The sequence below is a fragment of the Siniperca chuatsi genome, linkage group LG17, assembly GCF_020085105.1.
Source record: "Siniperca chuatsi isolate FFG_IHB_CAS linkage group LG17, ASM2008510v1, whole genome shotgun sequence".
Taxonomy (NCBI): Eukaryota; Metazoa; Chordata; class Actinopteri; order Centrarchiformes; family Sinipercidae; genus Siniperca; species Siniperca chuatsi.
In genome coordinates this window covers 3,403,664-3,423,785 of record NC_058058.1, presented here as the reverse complement: position 1 = coordinate 3,423,785, position 20,122 = coordinate 3,403,664, and the positions used below count along the sequence as shown (strand labels likewise).

Below are 20,122 nucleotides of genomic sequence, written 5' to 3'. Positions count from 1 at the left end.
TTTCTTGTCTTTTTGTCGCTTTTTTTGGTCAGGATTTTATCGCAGATGTTAGTAATAATGGCTAACTATAAGTAAATTGGCTCCACATTATCTTTTGTGAATTTTCTTTTGGAAAAGACGGGAAAAGTAGCCTAAAAGCTAGCTATTTCAGCAATGTGGCTTCTCCCTGTTATAGTAATTACGGTATTGTAGCATTATGGGATTGGTGAGAGCTGCATGTGTGGTTCGTTTTAGAAATATTGCCCTTACAACCATGGCTCAGCACAAATTCATTGGTAAGACACCTCTTTAACGTGTTTAATGGCTAGATTAATAAAATATAACGAGAAAGTAGAAGACTCTGCGTGTCACTGCAGACTGGAGTTTGTTTTAAACAGACAAGCCTGCATGTTTAGTTAGCATTGGAGCTATGAGTTAGCCCTGCTGAAAATGACAACACAGCAGTCGCAGAGCTTTGCAGCTGTGCAGGGAAGTGTCAGATGGTTTGGTTTTGGTTTATAGCAGTTCACCAATCCTGAAGACAGCTTATACTGCACTACAGCTACTGCTACTATCAGCAGCAGGTACTGTGTTGGCATTAAAGTGAAAAATCCAAATTGAGTCATGAAGGTGGTGGTGGCAAAATATTTGATCTTTCCTCTGTGTGAATCAAACCCTTAACCCTGTCTGTGTCACTCCCTGTTAAGCCCCACAGGGAATTTGAAGCCTTGTGTAGCCTACGCAGGGTTATAGGACTAGGTGGAGCTTTTGGTTAATACACTTATAAAATGCTTTCAATTTCACTTAGTAACAAGCAGATGAAATGGTGCAAAACAACCCACAGAATTTGCTGCTTTTCTCTGTTTTGATATCATTAGAAACTGAATATCATTGGATGTTAGACTGTTGGTCAGATGATACGAGCAATTAGAAGATGTTAAAGTGGACTCTAATTGGAAACTATGACAGGCATTTTTCACTTTTTAGTTGTTATTTTATGGACTAAACAATCACTTAAGTAACTCATATCTGTTCAATCTGAACAAAAAAGTTAACAAGTTGTTTTGTAATAATTAATAATTGATGAATCAAGTTATTTATGAAGGAAAAAGGCCAAACATTTGCTGGTTCCAGCTACTCAGTGTTGTGGATTTGCCTTTTTCTTCTTTGTCTTATTGGATAGAAAACTAAATATATATAAATATAAGTATTGTTTGGGGAAAACCACACATGGCGCGTTGCAGAGTAAATGTTTAGTCGATTAATCAAGAAAATAATTGGCCATATCATTGACCGTATCATCCACCCCCTATTTTGTATCAGCATATTGACTATGTATTTTTGGTTTCTGTGCCAGCAATATCAATCACTAGAGAGTGTATTGTGATATCATTTTATACCACGGTATCAATAACATGGTTATTGCAAGAGAAGATATCCCCGCAGGCTGTTGGTACCAGTATCACAGAACTGTATCACAAGAGAACATGTTATCGGTTCCAGCACATCAGCTGTGAATCAAAACAAAACGTTTGGTGACATATTTCAGTATCAATAAATACCGACCTCTCCCTCTCCAGATATCGGTGTCAACCTGACAGATCCCATGTTTAGAGGACTCTACAGGGGGAAGCAGAAACATGACGGTGAGCAACTTATTTACTTATGACTTGTCAGCTGTTGAGGCAAAGTTAATCTGAGACCAGTTGTGATTTTCTGACAGATGACTTCAATCAGATCATCGACAGAGCTCTCAGAATCGGAGTCGAAAAGGTAAGCCATGTGTCCATCACTTTGATATAAGTGCACTTATTCTATGTGTAGTCGCACAAGTGGCTTTAGGGTTTGCAGTGTTGGTCGGTTGGTCAGTCGGTCCACCTCTTTGGTCCAGACTGAAGTATCTCAACAACTATTGGATGGATTGCCATGAAATTTAGTACAGACCTTCAAGGTTCCCAGAGGATGAATCGATCCTACTGACTTTGGTGACGTTTGTGGTTATGAATAAAATGTTTCAACAACCATCGGACGGACTGCCACGAAATTTGGTTCGGACATTCATGTCCCCTTTAGGGTGGATTGTAATAACTTTGGCGATCCTCTGACTCCTTATCTAGCGCCATCATCAGGTCAAAATTGTAATTCGTTCAATACTTTGCAGGTATTTGGTCATAAACCAAAGCTAATGACATTCCAATCAGCCTCAGCTGTACTTTGTGTTTAGTGCTAATTAGCAAATGTTGGCATGCTAACATGCTAAACTAATGTGGTGAACATGGTCAGCATTATACCTGCCAAACATCAGTATGTTAGCATTGTCATTGTAAGCATTCTGACATTAGCATTTAGCTCAAAGCACTGCTGTAGACTTGCTGTAGGCTGTAGGTTTCATAAGTAATGTAATATCTGTTGCTTTGTTACAGTTTATGATCACAGGAGGAAGCCTTGAAGACAGCAAGGAGGCCCTTAAACTAGCTGAGACCAGAGGTAATGATAGCAATGACAAACACATATTGTGGAACAAAGTATGACCAAATGGTGTGGTGTGAATTTATGAGGTCTTCATTAGAACATACATAAAAAATAAGTGATTTCAGGTAGTTTTGTTGTATTAGTCCATTTCTTCATGGGCAGAATCAGCCAAATCTGCCTAATGCTTTCCTCTCTGCTGGACCTTTTATACTTTTACATTTAACAAGCTCCCTCCTTTATTACAGATGAGTTCTACTGCACGGTCGGCTGCCATCCCACCCGCTGCAGTGAGTTTGAGCAGAGTGGAGAATCGCAGTACTTCTCAGGGCTGAGGGAGCTGGCAGCAGCACACAGAGGAAAGGTGGTGGCCATCGGAGAGTGTGGACTCGGTGTGTACTGTTCATGCTGTTGCATTTGTGCGGTAATGAAAGAACACAGACCAGAAATTAGAAAAAAAAATGTATCCACAAGAATTGAGTAACTTATGGCTCATTGCTTTTCCTCTCTTGAGCGTCTCTATGGTCTATACATTCTTTATGTTCATTAATAAGATAAGATAAGATGAAATTAGTCTTAATTAATCCCCGGGGGAGGGGGGGTTGACAGAGAAGTAAAAATAGATACATAGAGAAAAGGTAAGAAAAAAAGAAATAAGAAGTGAAATATAATAATGATGATAATAATAATAATAATAATAATAAAATAACACAGGAGCAATCAAGTCAAAATTTTAAGGCAAGCAATATACATACAGTACCCACGACCAGTGTTGCACTTTAAACTAATGGTGCAGTACCGTCCCTAAGCAAAGTGACATAGTGGGGTAATAAATCAGCAAGATAATATATACTTATCACTATATGTTGTATTAATATGTAAGTGTAAGACAATATAAACTACTATATCAGTGTAAATATATGTATATAATATAAAATATGATATAGTATAATATGATGAATATAATAAAATATGAATTATGCAATATTCACTAATCACACTGGACAATGGAGAGGGAGAGAAGTGGGTGAGTGTGGAGTGTGAGTTGGGTGTGTGGGTAACAGTAAGTATTTCTGGTGTAATGTCTTTTCTCCTCGTTCCAGATTTTGACAGGTTGGAATTTTGCCCAAAAGAGACTCAACTAAAGTAAGTTTATTTGTCACTATTGAGTATTAAAAGCTGCTCTAACCCTCCAACCACCACGTAATTGGCTTTTGACCCTTTTAAAATGTACCTTTTGGCTAGTTGTGATGCCTCGTCATTGGTTGTGTGTGTCAATGAGCTGTGAGCAGTTTAACCACAGACTTTTAACTGAAGATTTCTCCTTTACACATTTACGTTTAATTCACGTGATTTTTGGAGGCCTAAAGAGGTAAAACCAGCTTACTTTTTCATTACAATTTCCCAAAGCCCGCAGTGACACCTTCAAATGTCTTGTTTTGTCAGACCAAAAGTCCAAAACCCAAATATATTAAATTTACAATGAAATCAAACTGAGAAAAAAGCAGCAAGAAGAAGCTGGAACAAGAAAATGTTTTGGCATTTTTGTATGATAAGTGACATAAATTATGAGTCAGTCATCACAATTGTTGTCTATTAATTTTTTGTTGATCAATTACTCGATTATTCAGCTAACTGTGTCAGCACTAGTTGGAAATAAATACAGTAGTCCAGTATTGCTGCTCTGTCCATATTCCTCAACTATAACAGTAAGTAAGTGCAGTCCTGAAATAGCCTTCATTCGGATGCACTTATTTTGCATTTATTTTGGCTCCCTCTCTTTGCTCTTTCTGGTCTGTAACAGATACTTTGAGAAGCAGTTTGACCTGGCAGAGGAGACCAAGCTGCCCATGTTCCTCCACTGCAGAAACTCCCATCACGAGTTCATCGGTAGGTTTGTGCACCCAAGACCTGGTCTAGATCATGAGAGGGATTTCTCATACAAGGCATTTTACTGTTTCTTTGTCTCTGTTCTGACAGACATTATGAAGAAAAATAGAGACCGATATGTTGGAGGAGTGGTGAGGGCATTTGTTTTATACTATATACTATTATACACTGTATTCTGTTCTTCAAAGTTAACTGTTCGGTAGAAAGTAAACAAGAAAGTAATACACTTTACCATTTTGTACTAACAGGGAATCAACCTGCAACTTTGCTACTTTGCCTTGCTACTGAAATACATTTTTGTCAAAGATTTTGTATAAGTTTTTGGTTTTCCAAGATGTTGGAAGCTGTCTTACGATCGTCTGCAATTCGTGTACATTTCTTCTTAGCTGTGTGTAACTCCTCCATTCCCGTCGTGCATTGCATTTTGGGAAATGATGCATTTAATAGACACATGTTGCGGCAAAATCTGTAACAACAATCTGAAACAAGAGTTATGAATGCACTAGAGTCGGAGATGGGAAATCAAATCAGGATCCAGCTGATTACCTTTAATTTTTTCTTTCAGGTCCACTCATTTGATGGGACTGCAGAGGATGCTGCTGCCCTCATTGACCTGGACCTCTATATTGGAATAAATGGATGGTGAGAGGTAGAGGTTTTCCCCCTGAACTAGAAGACTGACTTGAACCAGATCTGGGCTCAGTTCCACATCGGGTCTAACTTTACTTTCCGCCGGTCTAAACACAAGCAACATTTTTCATTAGAGCCAACCATAGACTGTGGAGCAGACAGGACATGTGTTGCATTTTTGGTCAACCATTCAAGTTGCAACAAACTATCGGCTTGAAGCTCGTTAATTGACATAGAATTTGTTCACAGAGTCTCTATTAAATTCCATACAACTGACGAATTCAAGGATGCATTTCCTGTTTGGGTGTGATCTCGTGGCCAGCTACAGGCCTTGCAGGTCAGAGTTCACCTTTGCCCTGTGAATATGCACGGGCGACCAGTAGAAACAGTGATGACTTAAACTAATCATGTACTGTGTTTGGAAATGGCAAAGTCATTCTAGTGATGTGCCCTCAACCTATTTACGGTGTTGCCAAATTGGGCGGTTTATTTGATCAGGCAGGTAAAAATAGTTTTTGGTGGCTTGTGATAATTTGGGCTACTGATTGTAGCATTTGGGCAGTTTCCCCTGGCGAAAAGTTGTAGACAGAGTCCAGTGAATGGGCCCCTTCTCCTCTCCAGGTATTATTATTGAGACTGACAGGGCACTGAGTTAATAGGCTCGACATGCAGTGACTTAACTGATAACCAACAAAAACCAAACATCATTTAAGTTCCTTATAATTCTGTTGAAACTTCTTTCCTATTCAAATTTTGCCTATGAGTCACAGCTCTGATGAAAGCCTTGCAAAAGCTTATGTCTCTTCATATATGTAAAACATTACATCTTCAAGGCTGTTGTTACCATACTTTAACAATGGAAAATATACAGTTAACAATTGTCAAAATAGTATATCGCCTATATCCTAATACACATAAACATTTTAGGTCAAATGTCTGCCATAATCTCTTGACATAATATAGTATAGCTCTGTGGTTCACACAGCCACCTCAGTTTTAAACAAAGTAAAGATCATTTCATTATTTAAAGGTACATATTAACAATACTACAACTTAAACTGTTTATTGTTATTTCTATTTTTCAGTTCCTTGAAAACAGAGGCCAATATTAAAGCTATGAAGTCTATCCCCACTGAGAGACTCATGATAGAAACAGGTGAGTTGCAGCCAGTTTATTGTAATAAAGAAGGTATTCGCAAAATGTGGCCATCGAATGGTAAAAGAAAATAAATGATAATAGAATTTATTTTGTTGTTAACCGCATAAAGCTAAAAGTTCCTGATATTCTAGTTAAATAGCTCCAGAAATCTTGTTTTACAACATCAGATTTAATTCTTTTCAGCACGTCATTGAAGCTGTATCACAGTTGTCCAAGATGCCTGTTTTATGGCTTCATCATTACATAAAATAAGAAAATCTTTGTGCATCACATTGCTGTTTGTGTGGTTTTAACACTGTTACATTTATTTATGCATTAATATGCCTGCGCCTTCCCAGATGCTCCGTGGTGTGGCGTGAAGAACACTCATGCAGGCTCCAAATGCGTTAAAACTACATTTCCCACGAAGAAGAAATGGGAGACGGGGCACTGTCTGAAGGACAGGAATGAGCCCTGTCACATCATGTGAGTAATGTCGGGGTGAAGTTAGAGGGTAAAAGCGAACTCAATGGGTAAATTCAGCAGTTTGCAAGTGAGCAAACTTCAATGTTTTCCAATCCATCGATCGCTACATTTTAATAGCTAATGTATAGATTTCAGTATTTGTCTCTTCCAGACAAGTTCTAGAGGTGATGGCAGCAGCGAGGGAAGAGGACCCGCTGGAGCTGGCCGACATAATCTACAACAACACCATCAGAGTCTTCTTCAGCTCCAGCTGATGATGATCCAGTTTAAACCTTCATGAAACTGACTGATATGGTCTTATTTTACTTCAAGACTTGATGAAGGCTTCTTCATGAATGAATGTGTGTGTAGTGAAACAAATGTGTGTGTGTCTGAATGATGGGTCCAGGGGTAAAACTCTCCCATTGCCAATTTTGAAAAGTCAAATAGCTTGTGAAATAAAAAATTGTTTTTAAATTATTTTCATGGGTTTTTCCTAAATGCTGAAACAAGTGTGGAGGATTTAGGACTACAGTCCATCTGTTGTTTTAAATAATGTTCCCCCATGGCTTCTCCCAGATCCATACGTTAATTTACAGCTCTTAGAAGAAAAGAAGAATTGGTCAGTAACAGATAACATTCAGCATATTGTTAAAGAACATGTACAAAGACAATTTTATAGATTTCTGACAATATATACCGATGGCTCAAAGAATCCTGATGTTGGACATATGAGTATAGGTGTATATATATATATATATATACCAGAATTTAATGTTAATATATATCATAGATTGACTGATATATTGTTAATATTTTCAGCAGAAATAATTGCAATCATTTTTGGCCTTCAGTGGATAGTGCAAGTACAGCCAGTAGAAACAGTCAGAGAAGCTCGAATGATAGAAATTCACGTTATGCTTTTAAGATTACAAAGGAAGGGCAGTTTTGTTTGGTCCCTGCACATATGGGTGTTAAAGGTAATGAACAAACAGATAAATTGGCAAAGCAGGCTCTTAAAGTATATGACAACAAAGTGATTAAAGTATCTTATGGTAAGGGAGAGGCAAAATCCTTACTGAGAAGAGCCATAATTAACGCCTGGCAGAAGGAATGGGATACAGATAATGAAGGGAGACATTATTATAATATATAGAAGTCAGTTCATGTTAAACAGCTTAAAGGAGGAGACAGGAGGTAATCATCACACGACTAAGGTTAGGGCATGCAGGTGTTCACTCCACGTTGTATATAATGGAGAAAAGCCAATCATATTTATGTTGCACTCTGGAAGATGTAGAACACATTATCATGCATTGTAGGAAATATAATTTAGAAAGGGAGATATTAAGAAATATAGTACACAAGACAAGGCAGGAATGGAGCTTAAAATCACTACTGAGCACAGGACAGCACTGCAGACCCCTCAAACTGTAGACCAATAGCACTTACATCACAACTAGGGCAAACTATGGAGCGAATGGTAACGGAGAGACTAACATATTTTCTAGAAAGTAGAATTTTCTCCTTCTTTAAGTGGGTTTCGTAAAGGAAGAAATAAAATGGACTCTATCTTACGCCTAGTCAGAAATTAGGAAAGCCCAAGCAAACAAGGAAATGGTGGTAGCCGTCCTTGATGTAGAAAAAGCATACAATATGTTGTGGAAGGAAGGACTACTCGTCGAATTAAGTGAGTTAGGGGTGGGTGGCAGGCTATATAACTGGGTGCTGGACTTCTTATTTGGCAGGACAATAGAGGTAAGAGTAGGTACAGAGTACTCGAGTATATAGAGTTGAGAATCCTGCAGGGCAGTTTTTGGAGTCCAGTTGTATTTAACATCATGATTAATGATATCTTTGAACAAGTCGAGAAAGGGATAGGGAGGTCGCTGTTTGCAGGTGACGGGGCCTTATGGATAAGGAAATCTAAGATATGTACAAAAGACAATGCAGGCTGCAGTTGAGATGGTGGAGCAGTGGGCGAATAAGTGGGGGTTTAAGTTATCCGTAGCAAAGACACAAGTGATGTGTTTTTCCAGACGTCATAAAGCAATAGCCCTGAAACTATATGGCCAAACACTTGAGCAGGTGACTGTGATTAGGCTTCTAGGAGTATTGTTTGATGAAAAGCTGACTTGGAGGAAGCACATCGATACAGTAAAAGACAAGTGTAAAAAGTTCAACAGTCTCTTAAGGTGCCTGTCAGGACGAGACTGGGGAGCAACCAGAGCATCATTGGTGAATGTATACTAGGCCCTTATGAGAGCTACATTAGATTCTGGATGTGTAGCTTGTATGTCAGCAGCAGAGAGTCACCTTAATAAGCTGGATGTGGAGCAGGCGCAAGGACTGAGAATATACAGCGGAGCATTTAAATAATCTTCAGCAGCTGCCATACAAGTTGAAATGGGGGAAATATCATTATGGATAAGAAGAGTGAAACTTATGCTGGCATACTGGGTTAATCTGCAGGGTCATAGTCCAACAGTCCCATCTTCAGATATTCCTCCCTGGCTATTTGTGATGCCTATAGTAGATTTTAATATTCAGCAACGAGGAAGAACTCTAGGATCAGCTGGGAGGATAGCACAAAATTACAGTGAGCAGCACTTTGCAGATAAGTTGGTGTTCTTTACAGATGGTTCAAAAGACCCTGAGACTGGACGTACAGGAGCGCCAGTGTTCATACCACAATGTGAAGGAGCTATTAAGAAATGAACCACAGATCACCTGTCAGTATATACAGTTGAGCTTGTAGCTATTTTGATAGCTTTGCAATGGTTAGAATAAAAATAACAAAAATAATGCACTAATTGCATCTGATAGTTGGGCAGCACTCACAGGCAAATCTGTGAAATCATGCAGACGAGACCTTCTTTTTGAAATCCACCATTTAATATACAGACTGCACAATGAGGGTCTGACGGTTTGCTTCGTTTGGGTCCCTGCTCATGTGGGAGTAGATGGTGATATACTGGCCAAGCAATCACTCAGATCACAAACGGTAAACATGAAAATTCCACTTTGTAAAGCTGTGGCAAGAATACTGTATATAATATCCAGAAACAGGCTGGGCAGGAACCGAAGCCGTCTCAGGAGAGGACATACTGGACTTAATAAGACACTTCATAAAATAGGTCAACACCCAACTGGTAGATGCAGAGAGGCCAGACTGAGGTGGTTCGGACGTGTTCAGAGGAGAGACTGTGAATATATTGGTAGAAGGATGCTGAGGCTGGAGCTGCCAGGCAGGAGGTCTAGAGGAAGACCAAAGAGGAGATTTATGGATGTAGTGAGAGAGGACATGAAGATAATTGGTGTGAGTGAAGAGGATGCAGAGGACAGGGTTAGACGGAGGCACGTGATTCGCTGTGGCGACCCCTGAAAGGGAACAGCCGAAAGGAAAAGAAGAAGAAGACCCAACTGGTAGATGCACAAACTGTGGTCATCCTAAATCTGTCCAGCATGTGCTGCTGGAGCCTGTGAGGAGGAGAGGAAGGAACTGACATCAGCATTTAAGAAAGCTTCACAAAGTTTCACTGTAGGGAACAAACTTGGAGATGCTGCACGGGGAATTTACACACACCTAATTGAATACCTGAAGGAAACAGGGTTAATAGAGAGAATTGAAGTATTTTTATTTATTTTTTTTGTCTTTTATTTGTTATTTTATGCACCTGCCTGCAAGCTGGTTGCCAACCGCCAATCAAAATAAAAGAAGAAGACGTTGTTGTTGTTGTTTGTGAAACATGCAACGTTAGTTGCCACACCCTCTGACGCTGGAAGTGACGTCACTTTAAGTCGGAACCAGACAACCTAGCCAGCCAGCAACTTCTGCGGTCTTCCCTGAGGAAAGGGCCAGTTGGATATCGTAATATTTTTCATGATACTGGATGAGACAGGATCTGAGGAGATCCCTGAAGTGTAACGGTTGGTGGCGATAACACTCCGGATGGCAGCGACCCGGCATTAACAGAAGAAGAAGCAACAGGAGGCTCAGCTGGGGCGACATGGCGGACGGCAGCAGGTTCCCTGCTATCAAATAAACACCAAAGGCGAAACCGAAGACGAGAGGCGACTGCTGGGGGGGACTTTAACTTATTTTAATGTTGCATGTATAGCCGGGGACTATAAGCCCTCCACTGAAGCCGCATGGCGTCCACTCAAGCCCGGATAGGCCAGCAGGCCTTAGCGGTGCTGGATGTGGCTCTGCGAGTTCCCTGTATCTTTATTATCGACGCCATTTTTAACTCTTACTACGACCCTGGTTCGGGATGGGCCGGTACGATGGGGAAGGTGTTGGTCAGAGTCATGGGTAAGCATCTTAAAAGTCCAGTACAGGAGCCTCCAAATCCTGTCAGCAGCACACAACAAACTGACAGCTAGCTAACTGACGCTGCGTTAGCCACTACGTTAGTCAGCAGTGTGAAGCTATGTCACCTGTAAGACCGACTAAATCCCGTTTAACTACCAGCAGTAACATCAGTACAAGCCACATTTGTCTAACACAGTGCTAAACTAGTTTGCCTCAATCCTAATTCAGTCTGGTTTGATGTTAGCAACTCGCTATCTAGCTAAGATAGCTAACCACTAACGTCAGGTATTTTATCACAGGTGTCGTGTCAAATTCTGTACCCCCGCCGGAATCCAGCGGAAGTCCTCAAAGTGACATTTTGGCAGCCTGTCAGTCTGCCAGTCAAAATATACTTCTTTATCCCTGTAACTTTGCCTAGAAAGCTTTTATCTTGTATGAATCATGGTTTCTGTATTGCATGGGGGATATAAACGTAAATTGTTATTGCAGTAATGGACACTAGGGCTGTAACTAACTTTTTAAAATTTCATTCTCGATTGATCGTTTGGTAAATAAAATGTCAGAAAATAGTGAAAAATGCCAATCACAGTTTCCCAGAGACCAAGTTGACTTATTTAAATGTCTTGTTTTGTCTGACCAGCAGTCCAAAACCCAAACATATTTAGTTTACTATCATAGAAGACTAAGAAAATCAATTTTTGCTTTTAAAATTACTTAAGCGATTTTAACAGATTATCTAAATTGTTGCAGATTACATTTCTGTTGATGGACCAGTTGGTTAATCAACTAATCATTCCACCTGTAATAACCACACCATCATCTCGATACCCCTATCTTATATTAGTATTTATGATCTTGTGGCAAAAAGTAAAGCTTATCTTCGTTCTGAGTACAGTGAGTTTTTACAGTGAAGCATTTCGAAAGATAGTGTATTTAAGATTTGACAATATGACAAATGTTGGTAAGGTTTTACTTCCCATTCATTTAGACATTACAGTTTTAATCCATTATACTTTACCTTTTGTGACACTTTTGGCATACTATTCCATCAGCAGTGACATTAAATTCAAATCTGTTTTTTTGCAGTCTGATGCACTTAAAGTTTTCTTTTACAGACAAGCCTGTCATAACTAATTCGGCATAACATTGTTATTATTGTATCACGTGATTCACGGCAAACATTTTCACATTTTTGTGGCAGTTGACAGGCATAGCTTCGGCTGTTCGATGCCTTGAACCTAGTCTACATTAATCACAGCTGTTTTTATCCACCTAACAAAGAACAACCCGATAAAGCTTCTCTCTGTGGAGTATTTAGTCATTAGCAGAAAACACTGTACACAGAAACAACTACCAGGTTACATAACTCTCCGTTTGTACAGTTTGTCGACCTTGAACGGCTCAGCCCCCATGAAAGTCCTCTTGGTGTTAGCCAAGAGCTCTGGGTTTGGAGAGGCAAGGGGCCATTAATGTGGGTCAGCCAACAGTCTCATGTTTCTTCAACCCACTGTTTTTCATGTTTAGTACCAGCACATAACCCTAAGAATGTTTAGCTGAAATAAATGCAAACAGATGCAAACCAAAATGTGAACAATAATATTTGAATAAATTCAAGTGAAGACATCCACAAACACCCCTTTAACAGCAAAGTTCTGAATTCTTTACGCAGTGACCCAAGGTGAACAAAGCTTTTCAGTTAGTGGTAAACATTGTTAGGGGCCTAAGGTCAAGGTGGCAATATGTACAAGGGGTAAGGAAAGAGTCAGGTGAAAATTAGACAGTCAGCTCCAATATAATGATTTAAATTTATATGCCAAAACTACATCAGCTTTAACACTTCAACATGTTTTATTGATGCTCTTCAGTTTGCTAGATGGAGTTTTGTTTTGCTGCTTTTAATAGAGTAGACTACACTAGACTTGGAAGTGTATAAGTAAAGTATAACAACAGTATTTATTAAAAAACACACATTACAAACCTCTCTTTAATCCTACCTTTTAAAAAAGTTCATGACAGTGCATGAACTAAAAACTAAAACAAAAACTAAACTGGTAATCCTTCAGATGGGATATAAGAATTATAATGAGCCACTTTATTTACTTTAAAAGTCTGCACAGAAATGTACAACAAAGAGACAGAATACTACACGTGGTCCATCCCATATAGTGCAAAGACAACACACTGATGAACAAATATTAAGACGTTTGACATCATTTATTACTGCGTTGCCTTAGTGATAGCAATGCTGTGAAACATCAAGGACCATCTGTCTTGTTCATCTCATCCACAGCCAATCAGCATGTTGTTTTGGTTGCTGTAACGGTTCTCATTTATTTCAAAACTAAGGTGATTACGGTCATACATGACAAAAACAAGTGCACACATTAACAGCATACATTACACTATTATTATGTGTATTGGAGACAGCATTCCTATCACATGGAAGACTCCGGTGTTCATTTTATCCATTTAGTTTTGTGTGCTTCCATTTTTCCATCTCATGACGGGTAATTTTTCACCTGGAATATGCCTACGCTTTTTTGATAATTGTCTATGTTATTCGTACCGTGCACCAAGAACAATGACCTGCAACCAAAAGTCTGAGTTATTATGTCTTAAGAAATGTTAGACAGGTTTGTTTGATGAAATGTTTGACTCTTTGTTTTTCTCTGTTGCCTTGCTTTGCCCTGTTGCTTATTCTGCCTTTGACTTGTCAGGATTAAAGCGCTGCAAGCTGATTGTTTTCCTCCTAATCTCGTTTGTGTTCCGGGCGCTCGCGTCACTCTCTCTCAGAGAACCAAGTTCACATTCTTTACCTGAAAATCCACAACACTTAATGTCGTTTTAACAGATTGATTATAGCGAATCCAATCAGACAGTTGTTCATTTTCTAGTCTGTGTCATAGGAAATAGTTTACCATGCCATCACTTTAATGTTCATCTTTGCTAACTAGGTCTCTGTTGTGTCTTGTGTCCCAGGTGTCCTTATCTCCAGTGTGGTGCTGCTACTTTCCCAGAAAGCCTTGTTCAAGTTCTACACCCTCTTCTTTGCTGTTCTCCTCGGCATGGCGGCGGTCCTCTTCAATTACTACACCACCTCCCACATAGACTTCTACAGCGCCTACTACAAAGCGGCATTGGGGTTCAGGTTGGTTCCTAGAAATGGGCCGACGCTGTGGCTAGGCATGGCTGCAGTCCAGCTCGTTTTTGCCGTGGGCTACGTGTTCCTGCTCAACCTCCAGTCGGTGTTCGCCGCGCTGGTGGTCCTGGACATCATGATCCCTCTGTGGGGGCTGATGATTGAGCTGCCTGCAGACGTCAGGAAGCTGGTGGCTGTGTTCTCAGGCCTGGCGCTGGCTCTAAACACGGCTGTGTGCCTGGCCATGAGGCTCAAATGGTTTTACTACTCATGCCGGTACGTCTACCTGCTCGTACGGCACATGTACAGGATCTATGGGCTTCAGCTGCTGCTAGAGGACACGTGGAAGAGGATCAGATTCCCTGACGTGCTGAGGGTGTTCTGGCTGACCCGGGTTACTGCCCAGGCGCTGATCCTGGTCTACGTGGTGCGGGCGGTGAGGAGGGAGAGCGGTGATGCTACAGGTGGAGCCACAGATGGGAGATCTGACTCACAGGTAAGATCAGAACCATTCAGTCTGCTTTTAATCAGGTCTGCAGGTCTTCAAAAGCGCTGAATTCTGTTCCTCCAAAAGATGCCTTAGGTATTAAAAAGTCTTAAATTTCATTTTCAAGGTCTAGAAATCTTTTCGTTTTTTTTGCCTGCTGTACACAGTAACATTAGTCATACATTTATTTAATCTCATTATATCACAGGTATCAGTGTGTATGTTGGCTGATATGTAACAAGAAAATTCAATAAAGAAATGCCAAAGATATGTTTGAGGTCATTTAAAAACAGTGTCTTAGAAGCACTGACAGGTAAAAGTCAGTACATATCATGGTCATAATTCTCTAATGACCAAATTAAATGGATTCCTGTCAAAATGTTATGTGTTTATGTTTAAAAAAACAAATATCAGCTAAATAATCACTACTGGTATCAGTCTCCAGTATCGGTTGATGCTATTTATTTCCTTGTTTGGGAGGCAGAATTAAATCTGATAGCAGTGGTGCATTAGATCCCCCAAACATTTCTGATTTGTAAAGAGTAAAGGGAGTAATAAGTAATGGTGACATGCGTAGCTCTGTGCCTGCACTGTTTTCAGGGTTACCTGCTGAGCTGGGACGTGTTCTGGGATCTGACGAGTAACCTGATCATCTCTGGCTGTGATTCCACACTCACTGTTCTGGGGATGAGTGCCGTTATCTCCTCTGTCGCACACTACCTCGGCCTCAGCATCCTGGCCTTCATAGGTAAGACTGAGTGTGTGTGTGTGTGTGTTAACAACAAGTATGCTGTACAAACCTTTATAATCTGCCGTACATTCTGGCTGTAAGAAAGCTACTGGAGTTCAGTGTTTTGTCTTATTTTGACCATTCAGGTTCGACGGAGGAGGAGGACAAGCGTTTAGGCTTCGTGGCTCCTGTTCTGTTCTTCATCCTGGCTCTGCAGACCGGCCTCAGCAGCCTGGACCCTGAGGAACGCCTGGTATGTCACTGCAGGATTTCGGATCCGGCTCCCTAGTTGATTGACAGATTGATTACTGAGTTGGGTTTAATTTGTGGATGTAGTCTGGGGGATCAGGGACACAGCTTTTTGAGGAACCAGAAAGCGAAAGCTTTCAATTTGATGGTGGATGTTCACCGTGTTTCAAACTTTACCTTCTTTTTTAATTATTTTCTTTTTGCTTTCATCCATTGTTATCATTTTGACTTTCTGTGTGATTTTTCTCCACCTTTCTCTCCAAACCACCATTAACAAGGGAAGCCTCTGAAATACCTGCATTTAATACAGTATACAATACAGTAACCTCCTTAGTGTCGCCATGTTTAGTTAAGTTTATGTTGTGCAAAATCTGAAGTTCTCAAGGAGGTCTTTATTTTACCATTATTAATTTTGTCTTTTCTTATTTTGTTTAATCATTTCCTGCGTGTGTTTCTCTGGGGTATTTTTTTAAATGATGTTTTTACCTATATTGATTGTATGAGGTGGTCAAGCCTATTTTGTATACCATTGTTCATTACTACACAAACTGTGATGGCGTATTTAAGCCTTTGTTATAGACAGTAGAGAGATGACAGGAAACAAGGGAAAGAGAGATGTGACAAAGGTCCCTGGCCGGACTCCAACTGGGGGACGTTGCGGTTCATGCTTGACATCTTAACCCCTAAGCCATGGGGGCTTAAAGTCTTATTTTTACCTCTAATTGGCGTTAAATAGGTCTTAAACTTTCTTAAGTCTAAATTAATGAATTTATTATGTGGAGAAAATCCTGCTGATTTACTGATATAAAGAAAACTTGCAATATTGCTTGCTGTTAAACACTCTAGCAGAGGTTATGATTAAGCATTATACATCAGTGACTGAGAGCTTCTCTCACTTTGATTTGAAGGTCCGTCTGAGCCGGAACATGTGCCTTCTGCTGACGGCCATCCTGCACTTTATCCACGGCATGACTGACCCTGTCCTGATGTCCCTAAGCGCCTCCCACGTCTCCTCTTTTCGCCGCCATTTCCCCGTCCTGCTGGTGTCCCTGGCGCTCTTCGTGCTCCCCGTGGTGCTCAGCTACACCCTCTGGCACCACTACGCCCTCAACACCTGGCTCTTTGCTGTTACCGCCTTCTGCGTGGAGCTCTGCCTCAAGGTAAGGATGGAAAATTTACTGTTAAATTTATAAAAAAAAATGGTGGTGAAACATTCTCATTGTAACAATACCATCAATTTCTGTTACCGTCATTACCGTGACTATTGCCGTTTTCAGAGGGCACCATGAACACAGCACAGCTGTCCTGTCTTCATTAGCAGTTTTATTTTAATTAGCCACAAGGGAACGTTTTTCTACTAGTCAAACAGAGACAGCAGGACCAGAGAATCAGGCTCCTGTCTGTCTAGCTATTGGCACTGTGGCCATGATTTGCTATGCTAACATTAGCTAGTTGACCTAATGAAGCACGTTTATGGGTGCTGAGTCTTAACGGTCAGTTAGAGAGAGCAAGTGAGCATGCATTTTACGACACTGACAAAGAGGAAACTATCTGGCCAAGATAATGCACAACACGTTCTTCCTCACAGGTATTTGCTAGTAATAAAGTAAAGATGGTGTGCAGAGGGGCGAGCGGTGCTGCGGTCAGTGGCTATTATGTTCTGTGCACTATTACAAACATTCTCCCTTTTTAAAATTTATTTGCTTTGGATCATAAAGTCTGACTGTGAAAGAACAAAAAATCCGACCTTCATCGGGTAAAATTCATGGACTTTGACTGGTCTGAGGACCGAAACGTCGTAAATATAGTGAGTACAAGTGATCGACTGTGTGCAGTATATTTGGATTCTTTCACAAATATTAACATCCAAAAGAAATCAGAACATGTACAAAAACACGAATGCATCTAAGAGAAACATACACTGACCTGCGTATTAAACTGTCTTAAACTTTTAACAACCAACCCGCTTTTGTTAAAGGTGTTTATAGTACAATAAAGTTGTAAAATACAGTTCACTTTTCAGTTTGTTAGGTTTAATAAAAATCATGATGTGAAGTAATTTTACTATATTTTAGCCCTAATAGTAGTATTTCAGGAAGGTTTGTTGATTATCGTGATGCGCGTGATGATGACACCAGTGTGTGGGCTTGCATAGAAACCAATAGGCGTAGGTGTTTTGATGTGTATCATACACTACTGGTGTGCGTTGTCCTTTATTATCTGGTCCCTTCATCTCATTAGCAGTGTTCTTACTGATCTCTCAGATGTTGCTGATTGGTCCGTAGAGCACACAGTACATAGTATCTAACTTGTTTACCTCCTTCCCTCCCTCCAGGTGGTGGTGTCACTGACAGTCTACGGCCTCTTCATGGCGGATGGCTTCTCCAACGTCCTATGGGAGAAGCTGGACGACTATGTCTACTACGTGCGCTCCACAGGCAACATCATCGAGTTCCTGTTCGGCGTCATCATGTTCGGAAACGGTGCCTACACAATGATGTTCGAGTCGGGCAGCAAGATCCGGGCCTGCATGATGTGCCTGCACGCTTACTTCAACATCTACCTGCAGGCCAAGAATGGCTGGAAGACGTTTATCAACCGCCGCACAGCTGTCAAGAAGATCAACTCCCTGCCAGAGGTGCGCGGGGACCAGCTGAGGGACATCGAGGACGTGTGCGCCATCTGTTACCAGGAGTTCACCACCTCAGCCCGCATCACGCCCTGCCACCACCACTTCCACGCGCTGTGCCTGAGGAAGTGGCTCTACATCCAGGACACGTGCCCCATGTGCCATCAGAGAGTTTACATTGAGGAGGAGAGCCGAGACAGAGCCGCCTTTTCAAACAACAATGGGGGCTACGCAGTGCCGCAGGACGTCGCTGCTGCAGCCCCACCAGCACCGGGGGAAAACCAGCATGGACAGCCAGCCGCCGAGCTGCCGGCTGATGGAGCGGCAGCCGATGTCCAGGCTGCAGGAGGACCGGGGGAGCTCGACAACGAGCTGCTGGAGGACAACGACAGCATAGAGTATGACGAAGATGAGTGGGGGACTCAAAATGGCAGCACGCCAATAGAAGAAGACTATATCAATGATGACACAGACTCCACCGAGGACTGACAAGAAAAGATCTATAGAAAAAAAAATACATATATCTTTATTATATTTAAGTTAAAAATAATTATAAAACACAACTTCAGCATCTTAATTTGCTTAATTTGTTCTTGAAAAATGTCAGGGATGTCATTCTGTTTTATCTTGTTAGTTTCTTTTTGTTTGATTTTGAGTTTGGGTTTTACTCTATAAGGGCTTGTGGAAAAGAGTAACTGCTGCTCTCATTGTGTGTGTGTGTGTGTGTGTGTGTGTGTGTCAGGACTGCATGATGTAGACCAAAAACTGTTAATTATTTTTATCTCAAAATTGGTGGAGATCCTGATCTCCTGAAATCTTGCTATGTGGGCACAGCTGACTCTACACATTTCTCAATGCCTCAAAGCTGACACACATCAATAAGTTAAACTAAATTATCCAATTTTCTGCATAAATCTTGGAGATTCTGCACAGCACAAGTCTGCCTTGTTGAGCAAGCTGTGGAAATATTTTTTCCCCAGAGAAAAGAAAAGAAAAAAGAAAGGCCACACTTCAGTCACATCACAACTTTGTTTAGATTTTGTCACTTATGCAGCCCGTGTGTGTGTGTGTGTGTGTGTGTGTGTGTGTGATATGTGTGATCGTGTGTGCGCCTGCCGACATGTAATGTGCTTAGACGATGTCTTTAAAGATGCAGTTCATGTTCTCTAGCGGTGTATTATAGGGGAAATGCTGGAGTGTGGTGTTTATTAACGACAAAACTGTGGAGCGACTAAACAAATTCAAGCTTTAATCAGTCTGCAAGTCAGAATTTAGGAGTTTGTAGAAAGACAAGTTTTGAGTGCAAAAACACATTTTTGTATACTTCTGTTTGAAGCCCGCTGTCACGATTTTCTCCAGCTGTTCTTATTTTTTAGCAAAAAATATTGGTTAACAGTCTTCATCAGGATTTCTTCTTGTCATGTGTCCAATCGAATCACGATTCTGGCCCCACTCGCTCTTGAAATGTTTGTTTTACTAAACCAGCCTTGAGTGCTCTCAAATCCTGACTTGCTGATTGATCACTAAAGGTTGTGGCACACTTGTTCAACATTTTTGTCCTTAACTAACTTTAACAGAATATTTGTGAACTTGTCCAGAGAGAGAGTGAAGCAGTTTTCTATCAACTCTGCGCCAACCAGAGAAAAACAGCAAGGTGTGTCTGATTTTAAAAAAAAAAAAAAAAAGAAAAAAGACTTGCTACTGTAATCACTGATATACCTCTATCATTACTTACTACTGGTCTCTTGTGTGACCTCGCTTACATTTGTGTACGTTATTGTACATATACTAAAACAAAAACGTGCACACATTCTCCCTTAGCATAAGAGAAGAGTTTTTCAATTGAATTTTTTTTTTTTTTTTTTTTTTTTTTTTTTTTTTAATACGGCAACTTTCCACATTTCTCTTCACATAAATCAGTATTTAGTTTGGTTAAATACTTGTTCCAGACCCAGATATTGTTTTATAATAAGAGCGCTGGTGGAGTCACTGTGCAAGCCAC

General features: G+C 40.5%; 2 protein-coding genes across 3 annotated transcripts; both read left to right on the top strand.

Moving 5' to 3' along the window:
- The first annotated feature begins 25 nt into the window (after positions 1 to 25).
- Positions 26 to 7,051, top strand: tatdn1 (TatD DNase domain containing 1). Of its 2 annotated transcripts, none has more exons than XM_044171614.1 (12): positions 26 to 275; positions 1,560 to 1,625; positions 1,703 to 1,752; positions 2,403 to 2,466; positions 2,697 to 2,840; positions 3,552 to 3,594; positions 4,253 to 4,338; positions 4,429 to 4,469; positions 4,904 to 4,980; positions 6,054 to 6,124; positions 6,466 to 6,592; positions 6,728 to 7,051. In XM_044171614.1, exons 1-12 carry the CDS (start codon positions 197 to 199, stop codon positions 6,870 to 6,872), a joined length of 993 nt encoding a protein of 330 aa, XP_044027549.1. In that variant the 5' UTR covers positions 26 to 196; the 3' UTR covers positions 6,873 to 7,051. The 2 variants fall into 2 exon arrangements, with proteins under 2 accessions (XP_044027549.1, XP_044027550.1); XM_044171615.1 differs by having other exon boundaries at positions 31 to 275; positions 6,744 to 7,051.
- Positions 7,052 to 10,321: 3,270 nt separating this feature from the next.
- On the top strand, positions 10,322 to 19,787 carry rnf139 (ring finger protein 139). The gene is made up of 6 exons (XM_044171931.1): positions 10,322 to 10,886; positions 13,866 to 14,521; positions 15,113 to 15,260; positions 15,389 to 15,495; positions 16,400 to 16,651; positions 17,827 to 19,787. The coding sequence occupies exons 1-6, from the start codon at positions 10,724 to 10,726 to the stop codon at positions 18,607 to 18,609; spliced, it is 2,109 nt and encodes a 702-aa protein (XP_044027866.1). The 5' UTR covers positions 10,322 to 10,723; the 3' UTR covers positions 18,610 to 19,787.
- The last annotated feature ends 335 nt before the right edge of the window (positions 19,788 to 20,122 follow it).

What these genes read in the sequence shown, in the direction of transcription:
- tatdn1 (XM_044171614.1), top strand. Translation starts at nt 197, where the DNA reads ATGGGATTGGTGAGAGCTGCATGTGTGGTTCGTTTTAGAAATATTGCC. An exon ending in TATATTGGAATAAATGGATG is followed by an intron (nt 4,981 to 6,053) that starts GTGAGAGGTAGA and finishes TCTATTTTTCAG; the next exon opens with TTCCTTGAAAACAGAGGCCA. An exon ending in GAGACTCATGATAGAAACAG is followed by an intron (nt 6,125 to 6,465) that starts GTGAGTTGCAGC and finishes GCGCCTTCCCAG; the next exon opens with ATGCTCCGTGGTGTGGCGTG.
- rnf139 (XM_044171931.1), top strand. Translation starts at nt 10,724, where the DNA reads ATGGCGTCCACTCAAGCCCGGATAGGCCAGCAGGCCTTAGCGGTGCTG. An exon ending in CAGCATCCTGGCCTTCATAG is followed by an intron (nt 15,261 to 15,388) that starts GTAAGACTGAGT and finishes TTGACCATTCAG; the next exon opens with GTTCGACGGAGGAGGAGGAC. An exon ending in TGGACCCTGAGGAACGCCTG is followed by an intron (nt 15,496 to 16,399) that starts GTATGTCACTGC and finishes TTTGATTTGAAG; the next exon opens with GTCCGTCTGAGCCGGAACAT.